Here is a 23,812-nt window from a genome sequence, read left to right on the forward strand (position 1 = left end):
GGTGATGCCATTGATTCAGGCGGTGGGCGTGGCCAGGGATGATTGACAGGCAGTTAGGGGTGTGGCCTGGCTGTGATTGACAGCTCTGGGCAGACTCAATCCAATTGGCTGCTCCGGGAGGGGGCGTGGCCTGCCCGGCGGGGTCGGGGGCGTGGCCTGCGCTGATTGGCTGCTCCGGGAGGGGCTCGGGGGCGTGGCCTGCGCTGATTGGCTGCCCGCAGGACCTGACGCAGGAGGAGGTGGGCGTGGCCGCGGGGGAGGCGGGGCCTGAGGCCACGCCCATGGAGGGTTACCTGTTCAAGAGGGCGAGCAACGCCTTCCGCACCTGGAGCAGGTGAGGGGAGTCCCGAAATGACCGAAATTACCCCAAAAACACCCAAAATTAGCCCAAAAACACCCGAAATACCCCAAAAAATGACCGAAATTACCCAAAAACCACCCAAAATTACCCCAAAAACGCCCCCAAAACACCATGAAATATATAAAAAAAATATCCCGAAAATACCCCAAAAAATATCGCAAAAATCACCCCAAAAATACCCTGAAATATAAAAAAAAAAACCGAAATTCTCTCAAAACACCCAAAAATACCCAAAAATTCCTCAAAACCACCCAAAAATGTCCAAAAATGCCCCAAAACCACCCGAAATTAGCCCAAAAACACCCAAAATACCCCAAAAACACCTGAAAATACCAAAAAACCCTGAAATTACCCCAAAAATGCCCCAAAACCACCCAAAATTACCCCAAAAACACCCGGAAATACTCCCAAAACAGCCCAAAACATCCCAAAAATGCCCAAAATTACTGAGAAACACCCAAAAATCCCACCAAAAGTCCAGAAATACCAAAAAAACAACCAGAAATACCCCAGAAATGCCAGGAAACAACCCAAATGCCCAGAAAAACCCCAAACACCAGGAAGTCACCCAAAAACTCCTGAAACTAACCCAAAACCACAAAAAAAAAATCCTCAAAATGCCTGAAAATAGCCAAAAACACCCGAAAACCACCTGAAAATACAAAAAAATACCCAAAAAAGACCCAAAAAGACCCCGAAAATATCCCCAAACTGCCAAAAATACCCCAAAACCACCCGAAAATTCCCCCAAAATGCCCCAAACCTCTCAATTCCCACCCGAAAACCCCTAAAAAGATCCCCAAACTCCCCAAAATTCCCCCAAATTCCCCAAAACTCCCAAAATTTCCCCAAAATCCCCCAAATTTCCTAGAATTTCCCCCAAATTCCCCAAATTCCCCCCAAATCCCACAAATTTCTGTCAAAATCCCCCTAAATTCCCCCAAAATCCCAAAATTCCTCCAAAATTCCCCCAAATCGCCCCAAAGTTCCCTAAAAATATCCCAAAATTTTCCTAAAATTCCCCGAATAACCCCAAACTCCCCAAAATTCCCCCCAAACTCCCTGAAACCTCTCAATTCCTACCCAAAACTCCCAAAATTCCCAAAATTCCCCCAAAATCCCCAAATTTCCCCAAAATTTCCCCAAACTCCCCAAAACTCCCCAAAACTCCCCAAAATTTCCCCAAAATTCTCCCGAAACTCCCAAAATTTACCCAAATTCCCCAAAATTCCCCTAAAAATATCCCAAAACTCCTGCAAACTCCTCAAATTCCCCCAAATCCCCCAAATTTTCCCAAACTCCCCAAAATTCCCCCAAAATTCTCCTGAAACTCCCCAGAATTCCCCCGAAACTCCCCAAAATTTCCCAAAATTCCCCCAAAATTCTCCCGAAACTCCCAAAATTCCCCAAAATTCTCCCAAAATTCCCCCAAAATCCCCAAATTCCCGTTTCTCTCCCAGGCGCTGGTTCTTCATCCGGAACAACCAACTGCTGTACCTGAAACGAGCCAGGGTGGGGATTGGGATTTTGGGGGAATTTTGGGGGATTTTGGGGGATTTTGGGGGATTTTGGGGGAATTTTGGGAAAATTTTGGGAAATTTGGAGATTTTGGGAGGATTTGGGGAAATTTAAATTCTGAGGAGTTTTGGGGGGATTTGGGGGATTTTTGGGGATTCTTGGGGAATTTGGGGAAATTTGTGGAGTTTTGGGGATTTTGGGGATTTTAGGGAATTTTGGGGGAATTTTGGCAGAATTTTGGGGGATTTTGGGGGAATTCGGGGGATTTTTGGGGAATTTGAGGAAATTTGAGGGATTTTGGGGAAAATATGGGAGATTTTGGGAGGATTGAGGGGAAAATTTGAGGGATTTTGGGGGATTTGGGAGAATTTTGGGGTGATTTTGGGGAATTTTGGGGGAATTGAGTAATTTTGGGGACTCTGGGGTATTTTGGGGATTGGGGATTTGGGAGAATTTGGGAGATTTGGGGGATTTGGGGGAATTTGGGGATTTTTGGGGGAATTTGGGATTTTTGGGGATTTTGGGAATTTTGGGGGAATCTGGGGGTCCTGAGGGAATTTGGGATGATTTTGGGATTTTTTGGGAATCCCAAGTTCCACAGGAGCACTTTGGGGGTAAATTTTTCCAGATTATTTTTCTTGAATTTTCCATTTTCGAAGCCATTTTTAGGGCAATTTTTGGGGTTTTTTGGGTAGAACTTAGGGGTTTTTTTTGGGGTTTTTTTGGGTGGAATTTTGGCGTTTTTTGGGTTTTTTTGTGTAGAACTTTGGGGTTTTTTTGGGGATTTTTGGGGATTATTTTGGGTAGAACTTTGGGGATTTTTTGGGGATTTTTGGTGGTTTTTTTGGTAGAATTTTGGGGATTTTAAGGGGTTTTTTTGTGTAGAACTTTGGGGATTTTTTGTGTAGAATTTTGGGATTTTTTGGGATCATTTCCCCGGCGGGTTTGGGGTTGAGATTTGAGGGATCTGAGGGGTTTTTGGGGATTTTTGGTGGTTTTTGGGTAGAACTTTGGGGATTTTTTGGGGATTTTTGGTGGTTTTTTGGGTAGAACTTTGGGGATTTTTTGGGTAGAATTTGGGGATTTTTGGTGGTTTTTTGGGTAGAACTTTGGGGTTTTTTTGGGTAGAACTTTGGGGATTTTGGGGGGTTTTTTGGGTTTTTTTGGGTCGAACTTTGGGGTTTTTTTTGGGTAGAACTTTGGGGTTTTTTTGGGGTTTTTTGGGGGTTTTTTGGGTATAAATTTGGGGATTTTTTGGGTAGAAATTTGAGGATTTTGGGGTTTTTTTTGGGTAAAACTTTGGGGTTTTTTGGGGGTTTTTGGGGGTTTTTTTGGGCAGAACTTTGGGGATTTTTTGGGATGGTTTCCCCAGCGGATTTGGGGATGGGATTTGGGGGATCTGAGGGTATTTTTGGGGGTTTTTTTGTGTAGAACTTTGGGGATTTTTTGGGTAGAATTTGGGGATTTTTGGGGGTTTTTTTGGGTATAACTTTGGGGGTTTTTGGGGTTTTTTTGGGTAGAACTTTGGGGATTTTGGGGGTTTTTTTTGTTTGTTTTTTGGGTAAAACTTTGGGGTTTTTTGGGGTTTTTTAGGGTTTTTTTGGGTATAAGTTTGGGGATTTTTTGGGTAGAAATTTGAGGATTTTGGGGGTTTTTTGGGTAAAACTTTGGGGTTTTCTGGGGTTTTTTGGGATTTTTTGGGGTTTTTTTGTGTAGAACTTTGGGATTTTTTGGGTAGAATTTGGGGATTTTTGGGGGTTTTTTTGGGTATAACTTTGGGGGGTTTTGGGTTTTTTTTTTTGTTTTTTTGGGTTGAACTTTGGGAGTTTTTTTGGTTTTTTTTAGGTAGAACTTTGGGGTTTTTTGGGTTTTTTTTGGGTATAAGTTTGGGGATTTTTTTGGGTAGAAATTTGAGGATTTTGGGGTTTTTTGCGTAAAACTTTGGGGTTTTTTGGGTATAACTTTGGGGTTTTTTTGGGTAGAATTTTGGGATTTTTTGGGATGGTTTCCCCAGCAGTTTGGGGTTGGGATTTGGGGGATCTGAGGGTAGTTTTGGGGTTTTTTTGGGTACAACTTTGGGGTTTTTTGGGGTTTTTTGGGGGTTTTTGGGTATAAGTTTGGGGATTTTTTGGGTAGAAATTTGAGGATTTTGGGGGTTTTTTGGGTTTTTTTGAGGGTTTTTTGGGTATAACTTTGGGGTTTTTTGGGTTTTTTTTGGGTAAAACTTTGGGGTTTTTTTGGGTAGAATTTTGGGGTTTTTTGGGATCGTTTCCCCAGTGGATTTGGGGGATCTGAGGGTGTTTTTGGGGTCTCCAGGACCCCCCGACGGTGGTGATTGAGGATCTCAGGCTCTGCACTGTCAAACTCTGTCCTGAGCTGGAGAGACGATTCTGCTTCGAGCTCCTCTCGCCCACCAAGTGAGGAAAAACCCAAAAAAACCCCAAAAAAACCCCCAAAAAACCCCGAAAAACCTGAAAAGGACCCAAAAATCCCGAAAAGGACCCCAAAAACACTGAAAAACGCCAAAAACCCCACAAAGGACCCCAAAATCCCCGAGAAGGACCCCAAAAACCTCCAAAAACCCCTAAAAAGACCGAAAAACCCAGAAAAGGACCCCAAAAACCACCAAAAACCCTGGAAAAAACCCCAAAAACCCCAAAAAGGACCCCAAAAATCCCAAAAAGGATCCCAAAAACACTGAAAAAAACCCAAAAAACCCCAGAAAGGACCCCAAAAACCCCCAAAATCCCCAAAAAGGGCCCCCAAAACACGAAAAAGGACCACAAAATACCCCAAAAACCCCCAAAAGGACCCAAAAATCCCCAAAAAGCCGGAAAAAAACCCCAAAACCCCCCAAAAAATCCCAAAAAACCCAAAATCCCCAAAAGGACCCCAAAAAGGATCCTAGAAAGGACCCAAAAACCCCCAAAAGGACCCCAAAAAACCACCAAAACCCCAAAAAAGACCCCAAAACCCCAGGAAAAAAACACCAAAACCTCTGGAAAAAAACCCCAATCCCCCCGGGATCCCCAAAATCCCCTAAAAAAAACCCCAAAACCCCAGGAAAAAATCCCAAATCCCTAGGGAAAAACCCCTAAAACCTCTGAAAAAAACCCCAAACCCCCAGAAATTACCCCAAAACCTCTGAAAAAAACCCAAATCCCTGGGGAAAAAAACCTCAAATCCCCAGTAAAAAACCCCAAACCCCCAGAAAAGACCCCAAAACCCCCAAAATTCCCATTTTTTCAGGTCCTGTGTGCTGCAGGCAGAGTCAGGGCTGGCGCAGCGCCGCTGGGTGAGTTCAGTGCAGAGCAGCATCGCCTGTGCCTTCAGCCTCCGGGGAGAGGTGAGAAACACCCCGAAACGGCCCCAAAAATATCCCAAAAATATCCTAAAAATAGCCTGGAACGGTCCTGAAAATATCCTGAAAATATCCTGAAAATATCCTGAAAATATCCTAAAAATATCCCAAAAAATATCCTGAAAATATCCTGAAAATATCCTGAAAATATCCTGAAAATATCCTGAAAATATCCCAAAAATATCCTGAAAATATCCTGAAAAATCCCCAAAAAATATGGCAAAAACTGCCCAAAAATACCCCAAAATATATCCTGAAAATACCCCAAAAACCACCCCAAAAATAGCCTGGAGTGGTCCTGAAAATATCCTAAAAATATCCTGAAAATATCCTGAAAATATCCTGAAAATATCCCGAAAATATCCTGAAAATATCCTGAAAATATCCTGAAAATATCCTGAAAATATCCCAAAAAATATCCTAAAAATATCCTGAAAATATCCTGAAAATATCACAAAATATCGAAAAAAATAAAGCCAAAAATATCCCAAAAAATCCCAAAAATACCCCAAAAATAGCCTAGAATAGTCCTAAAAATATCCTGAAAATATCCTGAAAATATCCCGAAATAGTGAAAAAAAATATACCAAAAAAATCCCCAAAAATATCCCAAAAATACCCTGAAATATCCCAAAAAATATCCCAAAAATACCCGGAAATATCCCAAAATATATCCTGAAAATACCCCAAAAACCACCCCAAAAATAGCCTGGAGTAGTCCTGAAAATATCCTGAAAATATCCTGAAAATATTCTAAAAATATCCTAAAAATATCCTGAAAATATCCTGAAAATATCCTAAAAATATCCTGAAAATATCCTGAAAATATCCTGAAAAATCCCCAAAAAATATGGCAAAAACTGCCCAAAAATACCCCAAAATATATCCTGAAAATACCCCAAAAACCACCCCAAAAATAGCCTGGAGTGGTCCTGAAAATATCCTAAAAATATCCTGAAAATATCCTGAAAATATCCTGAAAATATCCCGAAAATATCCTGAAAATATCCTGAAAATATCCTGAAAATATCCTGAAAATATCCCAAAAATATCCCAAAAATATCCCGAAAATATCCTGAAAATATCCCAAAATATCGAAAAAAATAAAGCCAAAAATATCCCAAAAAATCCCAAAAATACCCCAAAAAATACCCCAAAAAATCCTTTGAAATATCCCAAAATACCCCGAAACAGCCTCAAAAATATCCTAAAAGCACCCCAAAAATAGCCTGGAATAGTCCTGAAAATATCCTGAAAATATCCTGAAAAATCCCGGAAAATATCTCGAAAATACCCCCAAAAATACCCAAAAAATATGCCAAAATCACCCCAAAATAGCCCAAAAATACCCTGAAATATCCCAAAAAATATCCTGAAAATATCGGAAAAATACCAGAAAAAATACTGCAGAAACCACCCTGAAATGCCCCAAAATCACCCCAAAAGTACCCCAAAATTAACCCAAATCACCCCAAAATTCACCCCAAATTTCTCCTAACCCCCCAAATTTCCCTCCAGCCCCCCGTTTCAGCCTCGGGGTCCCCCGAAAATCCCCAAAATCCCCAAATTCCCCCCAAATTCACCCCAAATTCACCCCAAAATTCCCCAAATCCTTCTAATTCCAACCCAATTCCACCCCAAATCACCCCAAACCCCCAAAATCCACCCTAAACCCCCCAAAATCACCCCAAATCCTTCCTAACCCCCAAATTTCTCCCAAATTTCCCTCCAGCCCCCGTTTCGGGTCAGGGTCCCCGAAAATCCCCAAAATTCCCCCAAATCACCCCGAAAAACCCCCAAATCTCTGCAATTCCACCCCAATTCCACCCCAAATCACCCCAAAATCTCCCCAAATTTCTCCTAACCCCCCAAATTTCCTCCAGCCCCCGATTTGGGTCTGGGGTCCCCCAAAATCCCCCAAATCACCCCAAAAATCCCCAAATCTCCCAATTCCACCCCAAATCCCCACAAATCACCCCCAAATCCACCCTAAACCCCCCGAAATCCCCCCAAATTTCTCCTAAACCCCCAAATTTCTCCCAAATTTCCCCCAGCCCCCGTTTCAGACTCGGGTCCCCCGAAAATCCCCCAAAATTCCCCCCCCAAATCACCCCCAAAAACCTCCAAATCCTCCCAAATCCTCCTAATTCCAACCCAATTCCACCCCAAATCACCCCAAAATCCCCCAAATTTCTCCTAACCCCCCAAATTTCCCTCCAGCCCCCTGGTTCAGGTCTGGGATCCCCAAAATCCCCCAAATCACCCCAAAAAATCCCAAATCTCCCCAATTCCACCTCAAATCCCCCACAAATCACCCCAAAATCCACCCTAAACCCCCGAAATCCCCCAAATTTCTCCTAACCTCCCAAATTTCTCCCCAATTTTCCCCCAGGTCTGATTTGGGGTCCCTGGGGATCCCCAGGAGCCCCAAATTCCCACCAAAATCCCCCAAATTCATCCCAAAATCCCCCAATTTCCCCCGAATCCTCTAATTCCACCCCAATTCCACCCCAATTCACCCCAAATCTCCCCCAATTCCACCCCAAATCACCCCAAAATCTCCCCAAATTTCTCCTAATAACCCCCAAATTTCCCTCCAGCCCCCGATTTGGGTCTGGGGTCCCCTAAAACTCCCCCAAATTCACCCCAAATCCACCCCAAAAACCTCCAAATCCTCCCAAATCCTCCTAATTCCAACCCAATTCCACCCCTAAACTCTGGCCAAATCACCCCAAAATCCACCCTAAACCCCCCAAAATCCCCCAAATTTCTCCTAACCCCCACTCCAGCCCCTGCCAGACTCGGGGTCCCCCGAAAATCCCAAAATTCCCCCCAAATCACCCCCAAAATCCCCAAATCTCCCCACCCCACCCCAATTCCACCCCAAATCTCCCCAATTCACCCCAAATCACCCCAAAATCACCCCAAATTTCTCCCTAACTCCCAAATTTCCTCCAGCCTCCCGATTTGGGTCTGGGGTCCCCCGAAAATCCCCAAATTCACCCCCAAATCCCCAAATTCCACCTGAAATCCTTGTAATTCCCACCCCAAATCCCCCCAAATCTCCCCAAAATCTCCCCAAATTCTCCTAACCCCCCAAATTTCCCCCAGCCCTCGTTTCCAGCCTCGGTCCCCCTAAAAATCCCCCAAAATCCCCCAAATCACCCCCAAAACCCCAAATCTCCTAATTCCACCCCAATTCCACCTCAAATCACCCCCAAACCCCCCAAAATCCACCCTAAACCCCCAAAATTCTCTCCCCAAATTTCTCCTAACCCCCAAATTTCCTCCAGCCCCCCGCGCCTGTGACCCGGTCCCCCGAAAATCCCCCAAATCCCCCGAAGCCAGCAGCGCTGCTGGCTGTGCTCAGCCTGGAGGGGAACAGGAGCTGCTGTGACTGCAGAGAGCCGCGGCCAGAGTGGGCAAGTGTCAACCTGGGCATCACCCTGTGCATCCAGTGCTCGGGCATCCACAGGTGAGACCCCAAAAGATCCCAAAAATATCCTAAAAGAGGGGAATCCCAAAAAAAACCCCAAAAAAATCCCATTAGAGAGCACCGAAATGCACCAAAACTGAGCTAAATGCACCCAAATCCACCCAAAATCCACCTGAAATCCCAAAATCAAACATCACCCTGTGCATCCAGTGCTCGGGCATCCACAGGTGAGACCCTAAAAAACCCCAAAAGTTACCCCAAAAACAAAAAAAACCCCAAAAAAATCGGATTAGAATTGAAAAATCTCTGACAAAATAGAGTTAGAATAGAGCTCAGAGTGACCAAATCCACCAAAATCCACCCAAAATCCCAGATCTGACATCACCCTGTGCATCCAGAGCTCGGGCATCCACAGGTGAGACCCTAAAAGATCCTAAAAATATCCTAAAAGAGGGGAATCCCAAAAAAAACCCCGAAAAAATCGGATTAGAAACAAAAAATCCCCGAGAAAATAGAGTTAGAGAGCAGTGAAATCAACCCAAATCCACCCAAAATCCCAAAATCAAACATCACCCTGTGCATGCAGTGCTCAGGGATTCACAGGTGAGACCCCAAAAGATCCCAAAAACCCCAAAAGTTACCCAAAACCAAAAAAAACCCGAAAAAATCGGATTAGAAACAAAAAATCCCGGAGAAAATAGAGTTAGAGAGCAGTGAAATCAACCCAAATCCACCCAAAATCCCAAATCTGGCATCACCCTGTGCATGCAGAGCTCGGGGATCCACAGGTGAGACCCTAAAAGATCCAAAAAACCCCAAAAGTTACCCCAAAACCAAAAAAAACCCCGAAAAAATCGGATTAGAAACAAAAAATCCCCGAGAAAATAGAGTTAGAGAGCAGTGAAATCAACCCAAATCCACCCAAAATCCCAAATCTGGCATCACCCTGTGCATGCAGAGCTCGGGGATTCACAGGTGAGACCCTAAAAGATCCCAAAAATATCCTAAAATTGGGGAATCCCAAAAAAAACCTGAAGAAAATCCCCCAAAAAATAAAAAAATCCTGAAAAAGTCCCATTAGAATAGAGCTCAGGGTGACCAAATCGACCCAAATCTACCCAAAATCCCAAATCTGACATCACCCTGTGCATGCAGAGCTCAGGGATCCACAGGTGAGACCCTAAAAGATCCTAAAAATATCCTAAAAGAGGAGAATCCCAAAAAAAACCCCGAAAAAATCGGATTAGAAACAAAAAATCCCCGAGAAAATAGAGTTAGAGAGCAGTGAAATGCACCTAAATCCACCCAAAATCCCAAATCTGGCATCACCCTGTGCATGCAGTGCTCGGGCATCCACAGGTGAGACCCCAAAAGATCCGAAAAATATCCTAAAATTGGGGAATCCCAAAAAAAACCCCAAAAAAATCCCATTAGGGAGAACCGAAATGCACGCAAACCAAGTTAAATTCATCCAAATCCACCCGAAATCCACCCAAATCTACCCAAAATCCCAAATCAAACATCACCCTGTGCATGCAGTGCTCGGGGATCCACAGGTGAGACCCCGAAAGGTCCGAAAAACCCCAAAAGTTACCCTAAAACCAAAAAAAACCCCAAAAAAATCGGATTAGAAACAAAAAATCCCCAAGAAAATAGGGTTAGAGAGCACCGAAATGCACCTAAATCTACCCAAAATCCCAAAATCAAACATCACCCTGTGCATGCAGAGCTCGGGGATCCACAGGTGAGACCCTAAAAGATCCCAAAAATATCCTAAAATTGGGGAATCCCAAAAAAAACCCCGAAAAAATCGGATTAGAAACAAAAAATCCCCGAGAAAATAGTTAGAGAGCAGTGAAATCAACCCAAATCCACCCAAAATCCCAAATCTGGCATCACCCTGTGCATGCAGAGCTCGGGGATCCACAGGTGAGACCCTAAAAGATCCAAAAAACCCCAAAAGTTACCCCAAAACCAAAAAAAACCCCGAAAAAATCGGATTAGAAACAAAAAATCCCCAAGGAAATAGAGTTATTGAGCACCGAAATGCACCTAAATCCACCCAAAATCCCAAAATCTGGCATCACCCTGTGCATGCAGTGCTCGGGGATCCACAGGTGAGACCCTAACAGATCCTAAAAATATCCTAAAATTGGGGAATCCCAAAAAAAACCCCGAAAAAATCAGATTAGAATTGAAAAATCTGCAAGGAAATTGGGTTAGAATAGAGCTCAGAGTGACCAAATCCACTTAAATCCACCCAAAATCCCAAATCTGACATCACCCTGTGCATCCAGTGCTCAGGGATCCACAGGTGAGACCCCAAAAGATCCCAAAAATATCCTAAAAGAGGAGAATCCCAAAAAAAACCCCAAAAAAATCCCATTGGAATAGAGCCCAGGGTGACAAAATCAGTCCTAATGCACTGAAATCCACCCAAAATCCCCCAAAATCCCCCAAATTCCCCAAAAATTCCCCAAAAATTCCCCAAATTCTTCTGTTCCCCCAAAATTCCCCCAAATTCTCCCCAAATTCCCCAAAATCCATAAAAATTCCTCCAAATTCCCCCCAAATTCCCCTAGATTCCCCCAAATCCCCCAAGAAATCCCAGAATCCCCCAAAATCTCCCAAAATCCCCAAAATTCCCCAAATTCCCTCAAAATTCCCCCAAAATCACCCAAAATCCCAAAAAATAAAAAATCCCCCAAAATCCCCCAAATTCCTCAAAATTGCCCAAAATTCCCCAATTGCTTCAAATCCCCCAAAATCCCTTCCTAGTGCACCTCAGGGACCCCAAAACACGCCAGGACCCCCAAAAATCCCCAAATTTTCCCAAAAATCCCCACAATGCCCAAAAATTCCCCAAATTCCCCAAAATCCCCAAAATTCACCTCAAATTCTCCAATCCTACCAAAAATCCCCAAACTCCCCAAAATCAAAAAAAAATCCCCCAAAATTCCCCCTAAAACCCCCAAAAATCCCCCCAAAAATCCTTCCGGTGCACCTTAAGGACCCCAAATCCCCCAAAATTCCCCCAAATTCCCCAAAATCCCCCAAATTTCCCAAATTCCCCCAAAATTTCCCAATCCCCCAAATTTTCCCCAAAATCCCCAAAATTCCCAAAAATCCACAAATCCCCCAAAATCCCCAAAATCCCTAAAATTCCCCCCAAATCCCACAATCCACCCAAAATTCCCCAAAATTCCCAAATTTCTCCCCAAATCCCCCAAAATCCTACAAAAAATCCCTCTAAATCCCCCCAAAATTCCCCAAAATTCCCCAAAATTCCCCAAAACCCCCCAAAAACCCCAAAAAATCCCCAAAATCCCAAAATCCCAAACCCCACAGGAGTCTGGGTGTTCACCTGTCCAAGGTGAGATCTCTGACTTTGGACTCCTGGGAGCCTCAGCTGGTCAAGGTGAGCAGATTTGGGGAGATTTTGGGGAATTTTGGGGGTTTTGGGGAGATTTTGGGGGTTTTGGGGTTTTTTGGGTGGTTTTGGGGTGGTTTTGGGGACATTTGGGGGGAGATTTTGGGGGTTTTGGGGTGATTTTGGGGGTTTGGAAGGTCTTGGGGATTTGGGGGATTTGGGGGTTGGGGGTTTTGGGGGGTTTGGGGTGATTTTGGGGAATTGGGGTTTTGGAGGATTTGGGGATTTGGGGTTTTTAGGGGTTTTGGGAGATCTGAGGGTTTTGGGGTTGATAAGGGTGATTGGGGAAATTTGGGGAGATTTTGGGGATTGGGGAGTTTTGGGGGTTTTGGGTGTTTAAGGGTGTTTTGGGGTGAATTTTGGGTAATTCTGATGTTTTTGGGGTGATTTTTGAAGTTTTGGGGTTTAGGGAAATTTCTGGGGTTTTGAATTGGGGGAATTTGGGGTGATTTTGGGGTAAAGATTTTGGGTTTTGGGGGGAATTTTTGGGGTGATTTTGGGTGTTTTTTGGGGTGATTTTGGGTTTTAGGTGATTTTGGGGAAATTTTTGGGGTGATTTTGGGGGATTTGGGAGATTTGGGGGCTTTGGGGTGATTTTGGGGTGAATTTTGCAGTTTGGGAATTTTGGGGTGATTTCAGGGTTTTGGGAAATTTGGGGGAAATTGGGGTTTTGGGTGTTTTTGAGGATTTTGAGATTTTGGGGTGTTTTTGGAGAATTTTTGAGTGTTTTGGGAATTTTGGGGTGTTTTTGGGGTGTTTTGGGGTGTTTTTTGGAATTTTGGGGTGTTTTGGGAATTTTGGGATATTTTGGGGTGATTTTGTGGAATTTTGGGGTGTTTTGGGAATTTTTTAGGGTGATTTTGGGATGTTTTTGAGGAATTTTTGGGATGATTTTGGGTTGATTTTGGGGAATTTTTGGGGTGATTTTTGGGGGGTTTGGGGGTATTTTTGGGGTGTTTTTGGGGAATTTTAGGGTTGATTTTGGGGTGGTTTTTGGGGTGGTTTTTCTGAATTTTTGGGGTGGTTTTGGGTGTTTCTGGGGTGATTTTGCGGTGATTTTGGGAAATTTTTGGGGTGTTTTTGGGGTGTTTTTGAGGAATTTTTGAGATGATTTTTGGGTTGATTTTGGGGAATTTTTGGGGTGCTTTTTGGGGTTTTTTTGGGGGAGTTTTTGGGGATATTTTGGGGTGATTTTGGGGAATTTTTGGGGAATTTTAGGCGTGCTTTTGGGGTGGTTTTTGGGGTGTTTTTGGGGAATTTTTGGGGAATTTTTGGGGATATTTTGGGGAATTTTTGGGGATATTTTGGGCTGATTTTGGGGTTGTTTTTGGGGTGATTTTAGGGTGAATTCGGGCTGATTTTGGGCTGATTTTGGGGTTCCATTCTGTCTCCCCCCAGCTGATGCTGGAGCTGGAGAACAGGAGGGATTTTGAGGCAATTTGGGGATACTGTGGGGGGATTTTGGGGTGATTTTGGGGAATTTTTAGGTTTTTGGGAATTTTTGGGGTGATTTTGGGGAATTTTCTAGGATGATTTTGAGGTGGTTTTGGGATGTTTTTTGGGGTGTTTTTTTGGGAATTTTTGGGGAATTGTTGGGGATATTTTGGGGTGTTTTTGGGGAATTTTGGGTGTGGTTTTGGGATGGTTTTGGGGTGGTTTTCGGGGTGATTTTTGGAGTGATTTTTGGGAATTTTTGGGGTGATTTTGAGGTGTTTATGGGGAATTTTTGGGGATATTTTTGGGTGATCTTGGGGTGATTTTGGGTTGATTTTGGGCTGATTTCGGGCTGATTTTGGGGTGTTTCTGGGGAATTTTTTGGGCTGATTTTGAGCTGATTTTGGGCTGATTTTGGGGTGTTTCTGGGGAATTTTTGGGGTGTTTTTTGGGGTGTTTTTGGGGATATTTTGGGGTGATTTTTTTGGAATTTCTGGGGAATTTTTGGGCTGATTTTGGGCTGATTTTTGGGCTGATTTTGGGCTGATTTTGGGGTTCCATTCTGTCTCTCCCCAGCTGATGCTGGAGCTGGGGAACAGGAGGGATTTTGAGGCAATTTGGGGATATTTTGGGGGGATTTTGGGGTGATTTTGGGGTGATTTTTTAGGAATTTTTGGGGTGATTTTTGGGGAATTTTGGGCTGATTTCAGGCTGATTTTGGGCTTCTATCTGGGGTGGTTTTGGGGTGTTTTTGGGGATATTTTGGGGTGATTTTTTGGGAATTTTTGGGGAATTTTTGGGCTGATTTTGGGCTGATTTGGGGCTGATTTTGGGCTGATTTTGGGCTGATTTTGAGCTGATTTTGGGCTGATTTGGGGCTGATTTTGGGCTGATTTTGGGCTGATTTTGAGCTGATTTTGGGCTGATTTTGAGCTGATTTTGGGCTGATTTTGGGGCTGATTTTGAGCTGATTTTGGGGTGATTTTTTGGGAATTTTTGGGCTGATTTTGGGCTGATTTTGGGCTGATTTGGGGCTGATTTCGGGCTGATTTGGGGCTGATTTTGGGCTGATTTGGGGCTGATTTGGGGCTGATTTGGGGCTGATTTTTGGGCTGATTTGGGGCTGATTTGGGGCTGATTTTGGGCTGATTTTGGGCTGATTTGGGGCTGATTTGGGGCTGATTTGGGGCTGATTTGGGGCTGATTTGGGGCTGATTTGGGGCTGATTTTGGGCTGATTTTGGGCTGATTTGGGGCTGATTTTGGGCTGATTTGGGGCTCTCCCCAGCTGATGCTGGAGCTCGGTAACGTCGCCCTCAACGGGATCTACGAGGCTCGGGTGGAGGAGTTGGGGGTCAGGAGGATCCAGCCAGGCTGCTCGAGGTGAGAGAGAGAGAGAGAGAGATTCCTCCCCAAATTGGGACCCCCCAGACACCCCCGAGACCCCAAAAAAACCCCAAAAAAATTCCCAAAAAAACCCCACAAAAATACCCCCAAAAAACCCCAAATAACAGAAAAAAATCCGAAAAAAACCCAAAAAACCTCCAAGAAAACCCAAAAAAACACCCAAAAAAATCCTAAACAGACCCCAAAAAGACCCCTAAAAAAACCCCAAAAAACCCCAAAAAGACCCCCAAAAAAACCCAAAACCCAAAAAAAAAACCCCAAAAAACCTCCAATAAAACCCCAAAAAACCCCAGAAAACAAAAAAAACCCAAAAAAACCCCCAAAAAACCCTAAAAACCTCCCAAAAAAACCCTAAAAAAACCCCCAAAAACCTAAAAATCCCTGAAAAAAAAAACCTAAAAAAACCCAAAAAAAACCCCAAAAAACCCAAAAGACACCAAACCCAACAAAAAACCCCCAAAACCAAAAAAAACCCCAAAAAACCCCACAAAGAAACAACAAACAAAAAAACCCAAAGACCCCAAAAAACCCCAAAAACCCCCCAAAAACCCCCAAAAAAACCCCAAAAAAATCCCCAAAAAAACCAGAAAAACCCACAAAATAACCCCAAAAAACCTCCCAGAGCTGCTCCAGACACCCTAAAAAAAAACCCCAAAATTCCACCAAAACGCCCCAAAATCCCAAATCCCCCAAAATCCCCAAAATTCCCCCAAATCCCCAAAATCCCAAAACCCCCAAAATCCCCAAAATTCCCAAAATTCCTCTAAATTCCCCTAAATCCCAAATCCCCAAATTTCCCCCAAAATACCCTAAAATCCCAAAATTCCCCCAAAAACCCCCAAATTTCCCCAAAATCCTCAAAAATCCCCAAAATAACCGAAATTACCCCAAAATCCCAAATCCCCAATTCCGAAATCCCAAAATCCCCAAATCCTCAAATCTCAAATCCCCAAATCCCCAAAATCCCCAAATCCCAAATCCCCAAATCCCACAAAATCCACAAATTTCCCCATCCCAAATCCCCAAATCCCAAAATCCCCAAATTCCCAAACCACAAATCCCCAAAACCCAAACCCCAAATCCCCAAAACCCCAAATCCCAAACCCCAAAAATCCCAAATCCCCAAATCCCCAAACCCCAAACCCACCCCAAAAATCCCCCAAATCCCCCAAAATCCCCTCAGGGCTCAGCGGGAAGGTTGGATCAGAGCCAAGTACGTGGAGAAGAAGTTCCTGCGCTCCCTGCCAGGCCACGCCCCCCGGCCACGCCCCTCCCGCCCCGGACACGCCCCCCAGCCGGGCCACGCCCCCCAGCCGGGCCACGCCCCCCGCGGGAGCACCAATCCGGGTAGGGAATGGGGGAAGGGGCGTGGCTTGTGGGGAAAGGGGCGTGGCTTGGTGGGAAAGGGGTGGGGCTTGGTAAAAAGGGGTGGAGCTTGTTGTGAAGGGGCGGGGCTTCATTAGAATTGGGAGTGGTGTATTATTAAGGGGGTGTGGCTTGGTATAAAGGGGTGTGGCTTGGTGGAAAAGGGGCGTGGCTTGATGGAATGGGCGGGGCTTGGCGTAAAAGGGGTGGGACTTGGGGTAAAGGGGGTGTGGCTTGGTGTAAAGGGGGCGTGGCTTGATGAATGGGCGGGGCTTGGTTTGAAGGGGTGTGGCTTGGGGTAAAGGGGGTGTGGCTTGTTGTGAAGGGGCGTGGCTTGCTAGAATGGGCGGGGCTTGTTGTTAGGGCGGGGCTTCATTAGGAATGGAAGTGGCTTGCTAGAATGGGCGCGGTTTGGTGTAAAAGGGGTGTGGCTTGGTGTAAAGGGGGTGTGGCTTGCTAGAATGGGAGAGGCTTGTTGTAAAAGGGGCGTGGCTTGGTGCAAAAGGGGCGTGGCTTGATGTAAAAGGGGCGTGGGTTGGTGTGAAGGGGTGTGGCTTGCTAGAATGGGAGGGGCATATTATTAAGGGGTGTGGCTTGGTATAAAGGGGGTGTGGCTCGGTGTAAAAGGGGTGTGGCTTGATGGAATGGGCGGGGCTTGGTTTGAAGGGGTGGGGCTTGGTGTAAAACGGTTGGGGCTTGGGGTAAAGGGGGTGTAGCTTGTTGTGAAGGGGCGTGGCTTGCTAGAATGGGCGGGGCTTGTTGTTAGGGCGGGGCTTCATTAGGAATGGGAGTGGCTTGCTAGAATGGGTGTGGTTTGGTGTAAAAGGGGCGTGGCTTGGTGTAAAGGGGGTGTGGCTTGGTGTAACGGGGTGTGGCTTGTTGTAAAGGGGGTGTGGCTTGGTGTAACAGGGGTGTGGCTTGGTGTAAAGGGGGCGTGGCTTGGTAGAATGGGCAGGGCTTGGTGTGGAGGGGTGTGGCTTGTTAGAATGGGCGGGGCTTCATTATAAGTGAGAGTGGCTTGGTGTAAAGAGGGTGTGGCTTGTTAGAATGGGAGAGGCTTGTTGTAAAAGGGGCGTGTCTTGGTGCAAAAGGGGCGTGGCTTGATGTAAAAGGGGCGTGGGTTGGTGTGAAGGGGTGTGGCTTGCTAGAATGGGAGGGGCATATTATTAAGGGGTGTGGCTTGGTATAAAGGGGGTGTGGCTCGGTGTAAAAGGGGTGTGGCTTGATGGAATGGGCGGGGCTTGGTTTGAAGGGGTGGGGCTTGGTGTAAAACGGTTGGGGCTTGGGGTAAAGGGGGTGTGGCTTGCTGTGAAGGGGCGTGGCTTGCTAGAATGGGCGGGGCTTGTTGTTAGGGCGGGGCTTCATTAGGAATGGAAGTGGCTTGCTAGAATGGGTGTGGTTTGGTGTAAAAGGGGCGTGGCTTGGTGTAAAGGGGGCGTGGCTTGGTGTAAAGGGGGCGTGGCTTGGTAGAATGGGCAGGGCTTGGTGTGGAGGGGTGTGGCTTGGTGTGAAGGGGCGGGGCTTCATTATAAGTGAGAGTGGCTTGGTGTAAAGGGGGTGTGGCTTGCTGGAAGGGGCGTGGCTTGTTGCAAAAGGGGTGTGGCTTGCTAGAATGGGTGTGGCTTGGTGTGGGTGTGGCTTGGTGGGAAAGGGGCGTGGCCTGGACAAAAGGGTGGGGCTACATAATGGGCAGGGTTTGATGTAAAAGGGGTGTGGCTTGCTGCAAAGTAGGTGTGGGTTGGTGGAATGGGCGGGGCTTGGTGGGAAGGGGCGTGGCTTGCTGTAAAGGGGCGTGGCTTGGTGGGAAGGGGTGTGGCTTGGTGTAGAATAAGTGAGGCTTGCTAGAAGGGGCGGGGCTTGGCATGAAGGGGTGGGGCTTCATTGGAAATGGGAGTGGCTTGGGGTAAGAGGGTGTGGCTTGGTAGAAAGGGAGTGGCTTGACATGAGGGGGTGTGGCTTGTGTGAATGGGTGTGGCTTGTTGTAAAAGGGGCGTGGCTTGTTGTAAAAGGGGTGTGGCTATGTTAAAGTGGGTGGGGCTTGGTAGAAAGGGGTGTGGTTTGTGTAAAAGGGGTGTGGCCTAATGCAAATGTGAGCTTCGTAAAGGGGCGGGGTTTATGAGAAAGGGGCGGGGTTTGGTGATAAAAGGATTGTTGGGCATATAAAGGGGCGGAGCCTGGTTTGAAAGGGGTGTGGCTTGTGCGAGTGGGTGGAGCTTGTAAAGGGGAGGGTGTTGGTTTAATGGGGTGGGGCTTGTGATAAGGGGGCGTGGTTAAACTTTAAAGGGGCGGGCTCAGTGTCAAAGGGGCGGGGTTTGCTTTAAAGGGGTGGGACTTGGATGGGGGTGTGGCACAAGTGGGCGTGGCTTTCACTGGGCTAAGTGTTTTCTGATTGGTGCAAACCCCGGGGTGTGGTTTGCATATTTGTGGGCGTGGTTTGGGCAGCGGGGGCGTGGCTTCGCGGTGGGCGTGGTCTCGGCCAAATGGGCGTGGCTAATGAGCCAATCACCTCCCAGTGGGGTGGGGATGTAGGTGGGCGTGGCATGAGAGAGGTGGGCGTGGCTTATAACCTAACCGCCTCTCAGTGGGTGGGGATTGTAGGTGGGCGTGGCTTGAGAGAGGTGGGCGTGGCTTACAACCCAAGCTCTGTGGGTGGGGAGAGATTATGGGCGTGGCTTGGGCGAGGTGGGCGTGGCTTGGGATATGTGGGCGTGGCTTATAACCCAACCACCTCCCAGCAAGGCTCAGGGGAAGACTCCAACGAGGGTGGGCGTGGCTTGAGAGAGGTGGGCGTGGCTTGAGCGAGGTGGGCGTGGCTTACAACCCAACCACCTCCCAGCCAAGCGCAGGGGAAGACTCCAACAAGGGTGGGCGTGGCTTGACTGAGATGGGCGTGGCTTATCCCCCATGGGCGTGTCCCGAAGCTCCGCCCCCAGGTCCCCCTGACCCCGAGGGCGCCCCCTGCCTGCACCCCGGGGCGCTGCTCTCCTGGGCCGCCCGCCATCGCCGCTTGACCACCATGGCCGACGCTTTGGCCCACGGCGCCGACCCCGGCTGGGTCAACACCGCCGAGGAGAGCCGCACCGCCCTGCTGGAGGCCGTGGCCGCGGTAACTGGGAGCACTGGGAGGGTGCTGGGAGCACTGGGAGGGTGTTTCGAGCTGGGATTGCCATGTTTTTGGGTTTTTCCCCCAGAATTCCCTGCTGGCCTGTGAGTTCCTGCTGCAGAACGGAGCGAGTGTCAACCAGAGCGACAGCCGGGGGAGAGGGCCGCTGCACCACGCCACCATGCTGGGACACACTGGGTGAGGCTGCGGAACTGGGAGGGACTGGGAGGGACTGGGAGGGACTGGGAGGGAACCCCAAATTTACCCCCATTCAGTCAATGGTGGCAGCACCAACCCCTAAGGGGGATATCAGTGAAGCTAAGCAGGGTCTGCCCCGGTCAGGACCTGGATGGGTGACCTGAAATGGGTTATTCAAAGAGAGGTGAAACTGAATTTCTGGGGGAGGTCGGTTTTCTTTAGGGGTTCTCCTTCCCTTTTGGGGGTTCCTTTCCTATTTTATTGCATTTTGGGGGTGGTTCTATTTGGGGGCAGTCCCTAATTCCCTTTTTGGGGGTTCGTGTTCCATTTTTGGGGGATCACAATTCCATTCTGGAGTCCTTTTTCCTTTTAGAGGGTCCCAGTTCCATTGCTGGAGGTCCCTTTTCCCTTTTGGGGATGCAAGACACCCCAAATCTCCTCAAAATCCCCCCTTTTGGGGGGTCTGCAGCATAGTTTTTTCCAGACGGGAAGCTAAGCAGGGTCTGCCCCGGTCAGCACCTGGATGGGTGACCTCAACCTCACCTAGCTCCCCTCCAATCCCTGTGTCCTCTATTCCATTCTGGGGGTCTATTTCCCTTTAGAGGGTCCCAATTCGATTTTTGGGGGTCCCTTTTCTGTCTTGGGGATGCAAAACCCCCCAGATCTCCTCAAAATCCCCCCTTTTGGGGTCTCCAGTGCAGTTTTTCCAGATGTAAAGCTAAGCAGGGCCTGCCCTGGTCAGCACCTGGATGGGTGACCTCAATCTCCCATATATCCCCTCCACTCCTCATGTCCTCTATTCCATTCTGGGGGTCTATTTCCCTTTAGAGGATCCCAATTCAATTTTTGGGGGTCCTTTTTCTGTCTTGGGGATGCAAAACCCCCCAAATCTCCCGTAAATCCCCCCTTTTGGGGTCTCCAGTGCAGTTTTTCCAGATGTGAAGCTAAGCAGGGTCTGCCCTGGTCACCACCTGGATGGGTGACCTCAACCTCACCTAGCTCCCCTCCAATCCCTGTGTCCTCTATTCCATTCTGGGGGTCTGTTTCCCTTTAGAGGATCCCAATTCGATTTTTGGAGGTCCCTTTTCTGTTTTGGGGATGCAAAACCCCCCAAATCTCCCCAAATTTTCTCTATTTTGGGGTCTCCAGTACAGTTTTCCCAGATGCGAAGCTAAGCAGGGTCTGCCCCGGTCAGCACCTGGATGGGTGACCTCAACCTCACCTATATCCCCTCCAATCTCCATGTCCACTGTTCCATTCTGGGGGTCTACTTTCCTTTTAGAGGGTCCCAATTCGATTGTTGGGGGTCCCTTTTCTGTTTTGGGGATGCAAGACACCCCCAAATCTCCCCACAATTACTCTATTTTGGGGTCTCCAGCGCAGTTTTCCCAGACGCAAAGCTAAGCAGGGTCTGCCCCGGTCAGCACCTGGATGGGTGACCCTAATTTCCCCTATAGCCCCTCCACTCGTCATGCCCTCTATTCTATTCTGGGTGTTCATTTCCTTTTAGAGGGTCCCAATTCGATTTTTGGGGGTCATTTTTCTGTTTTGGGGATGCAAAACCCCCCAAATCTCCCCAAATTTTCTCTATTTTGGGGCCTCCAGCACAGTTTTCCCAGATGCAAAGCTAAGCAGGGTCTGCCCCGGTCAGCACCTGGATGGGTGACCCTAATTGCCCTGTGCCCCCCTCGAATCCCTGCATCCCCCTGAGCCCCCAGTGTCCCCAAAATGTCCCCACGATGTCCCCACGATGTCCCCACGATGTCCCCCTCCCCAAATTCCAGCCTGGCCTGCCTGTTCCTGAAGCGAGGCGCCGACGTCAACGCCGTGGACGCCGAGGGCAGAGACCCCCTGAGCATCGCCATGGACTTGGCCAACGCCGACATCGTCACCCTGTGAGACCCCCGGGCTGGGCGGGGGGTTTGGGGTGGGGGAGAATTTTGGGGTAGGGGGCCGAATTTTGGGGTGGGGGGCGAATTTTGGGATGGGGGCAGCCTAATTCTCATCCCAATTCTCACCCCAATTATCCCAATTCTCAACCCAATTCCCAATTCCCATCCCAAGTCTCAATTCTCACCCTAATTTCTACCCAATTCTCACCCCAATTATCCCAATCCTCGCCCCAATTATCCCAATTCTCACCCCAATTCTCATCCCCAATTCCCGTCCCAATTCTCACCCCAATTATCCCAATTCTCTCCCCAATTCTCATCTCAATTCTCCCCGAATTTTCACCCCAATTCTCAATTTTCACCCCAATTCTCCCAATTTTCACCCCAATTATCCCAATTCCCATCCCAATTCTCACCCCAATTCTCAATTCTCATCTCAATTCTCACCACAATTCTCAAATCTCACCCCAATTCTCACCCCAATTATCCCAATTTTCATCCTAATTCTCATCCCAATTCTCCCCCAATTATCCCAATTCTCATCTCAATTCCCATCCCAATCCTCGCTCCAATTATCCCAATTCTCACCCCAATTTTCACCCCAATTCTCAGTTTTCATCCCAATTCTCAATTCTCATCCCAATTCCCAATCCTTCCCCCAATTATCCCAATTTTCACCCCAATTATCCCCAAATTTTCACCCCAATTCCCGTCCCAATCCTCACCACAATTATCCCAATTTTCACCCCAATTTTCACCCCAATTATCCCAATTCTCACCCCAATCCTCACCCCAATTCCCAGTTTTCACCCTAATTATCCCAATTCCCAATTCTCACCCCAATTCTCATCTCAATTCTCCCCGAATCCTCACCCCAATTTCTAATTTTCACCCCAATTCCCAATTCCCGTCCCAATTATCCCAATTCTCACCCCAATTTTCACCCCAATCCTCACCCCAATTCCCAATTCCCAATTCCTAGTTGTCCCAATTCTCACCCCAATTATTCCAATTATTCCAATTATTCCAATTATTCCAATTCCCAATTCCAACCCCAATCCTCACCCCAATTCCCATCCCAATTTTCACCTCAATTATCCCAATTCTCACCCCAAGTCTCACCCCAATTCCCAATCCTCACCCCAATAATCCCAATTATCCCAATTTTCACCCCAATTTTCAATCCTCACCCCAATTTTCACCCCTAATTCCCATCCCAATTCCCAATATTATCCCAATTATCCCAATTTTCACCCCAATCCTCACCCCAATTATCCCAATTCTCACCCCGGTTTTCACCCCAATTCTTTTCACCCCAATTCTCAATTCTCACCCCAATTTTCACCCAATTACCCCAATTCTCTCCCAAATTCTCATCTCAATTCTCCCCGAATTCTCACCCCAATTTTTACCTCAATTATCCCAATTCTCACCCCAATTATCCCAATTCCCACCCCAATTCTCATCCCAATAATCCAAATTTTCACCCCAATTCCCAATTCTCACCCCAGTTTTCACCCCAATTCTTTTCACCCCAATTCTCAATTCTCATCTCAATTCTCACCCCAATTTTCACCCCAATTCTCCCAATTTTCACCCCAAATTTCCATCCTCCCAGGCTCCGATTGGCCAAAATGAGGGAGCTGGAAGTTGCTCAGGGGCAGACAGGTGGGTTTGGGGAATTTTGGGGATTTTGGGGGAAATCTTTGGGATTTTGGGGGAATTTTTGGGATTTTGGGATGAATCTCTGGGATTTTGAGGTGAATCTTTGGGATTTTGGGGGTAATTTCTGGGATTTTTGGGAGAATCTTTGGGATTTTTGGGAAAATCTCTGGGATTTTGAGGTGAATCTCTGGGATTTTGGGGGGAAACTCTGGGATTTTGGGATTTTTTGGATTTTGGGGAAATCTTTGGGATTTTGGGGAATTTTGGGATTTTGGAAATCTTTGGATTTTGGGAAAATATCTGGGATTGGGGTGAATCTCTGGGATTTTGGGGGGGAATCTCTGGGATTTTGGGAAAATCTCTGGGATTTTGGGGGGAATTTCTCGGATTTTGGAGGATTTTTTTTAATTTTGGGGTGAATCTCTGGGACTGGGGAGAATCTCAGATTTTGGGGTGAATCTTTGGGATTTTGGGGAGAATCTTTGGGATTTTGGGGGAATCTCTGGGATTTTAAAGGAAATCTCTGGGATTTTGGGGAAAATCTCTGAGATTTGGGTGAATTTTTGGGATTTTGGGGGGAATTTTTGGGATTTTGGAGGATTCTTTGGGATTTTGGGGAAAATGTCTGGGATTGGGGTGAATC

The 23,812-nt window shown here is 46.9% G+C and overlaps 1 protein-coding gene across 1 annotated transcript in view; it reads left to right on the forward strand.

Annotated features, from left to right (window-relative positions):
• The window catches only part of ACAP1 (ArfGAP with coiled-coil, ankyrin repeat and PH domains 1), a 39,717-nt gene that overhangs the window by 14,653 nt on the left and 1,252 nt on the right, over nucleotides 1-23,812 (forward strand). Inside the window, exons 10-22 of the mRNA XM_085045060.1 lie at nucleotides 222-334; nucleotides 1,822-1,873; nucleotides 4,196-4,296; nucleotides 5,129-5,225; nucleotides 6,759-6,797; nucleotides 8,534-8,715; nucleotides 12,025-12,094; nucleotides 14,828-14,922; nucleotides 16,130-16,293; nucleotides 19,233-19,417; nucleotides 19,503-19,612; nucleotides 21,397-21,507; nucleotides 23,123-23,172. Of these exons, the coding sequence (XP_084901186.1) occupies nucleotides 222-334; nucleotides 1,822-1,873; nucleotides 4,196-4,296; nucleotides 5,129-5,225; nucleotides 6,759-6,797; nucleotides 8,534-8,715; nucleotides 12,025-12,094; nucleotides 14,828-14,922; nucleotides 16,130-16,293; nucleotides 19,233-19,417; nucleotides 19,503-19,612; nucleotides 21,397-21,507; nucleotides 23,123-23,172 (1,369 nt within the window). The remainder of the gene's footprint in view (nucleotides 1-221; nucleotides 335-1,821; nucleotides 1,874-4,195; nucleotides 4,297-5,128; nucleotides 5,226-6,758; nucleotides 6,798-8,533; nucleotides 8,716-12,024; nucleotides 12,095-14,827; nucleotides 14,923-16,129; nucleotides 16,294-19,232; nucleotides 19,418-19,502; nucleotides 19,613-21,396; nucleotides 21,508-23,122; nucleotides 23,173-23,812) is intronic.

The sequence above is a fragment of the Lichenostomus cassidix genome, unplaced genomic scaffold (assembly GCF_008360975.1).
Source record: "Lichenostomus cassidix isolate B80296 unplaced genomic scaffold, HeHo_3.0 HiC_scaffold_34, whole genome shotgun sequence".
Classification (NCBI taxonomy): Eukaryota; Metazoa; Chordata; class Aves; order Passeriformes; family Meliphagidae; genus Lichenostomus; species Lichenostomus cassidix.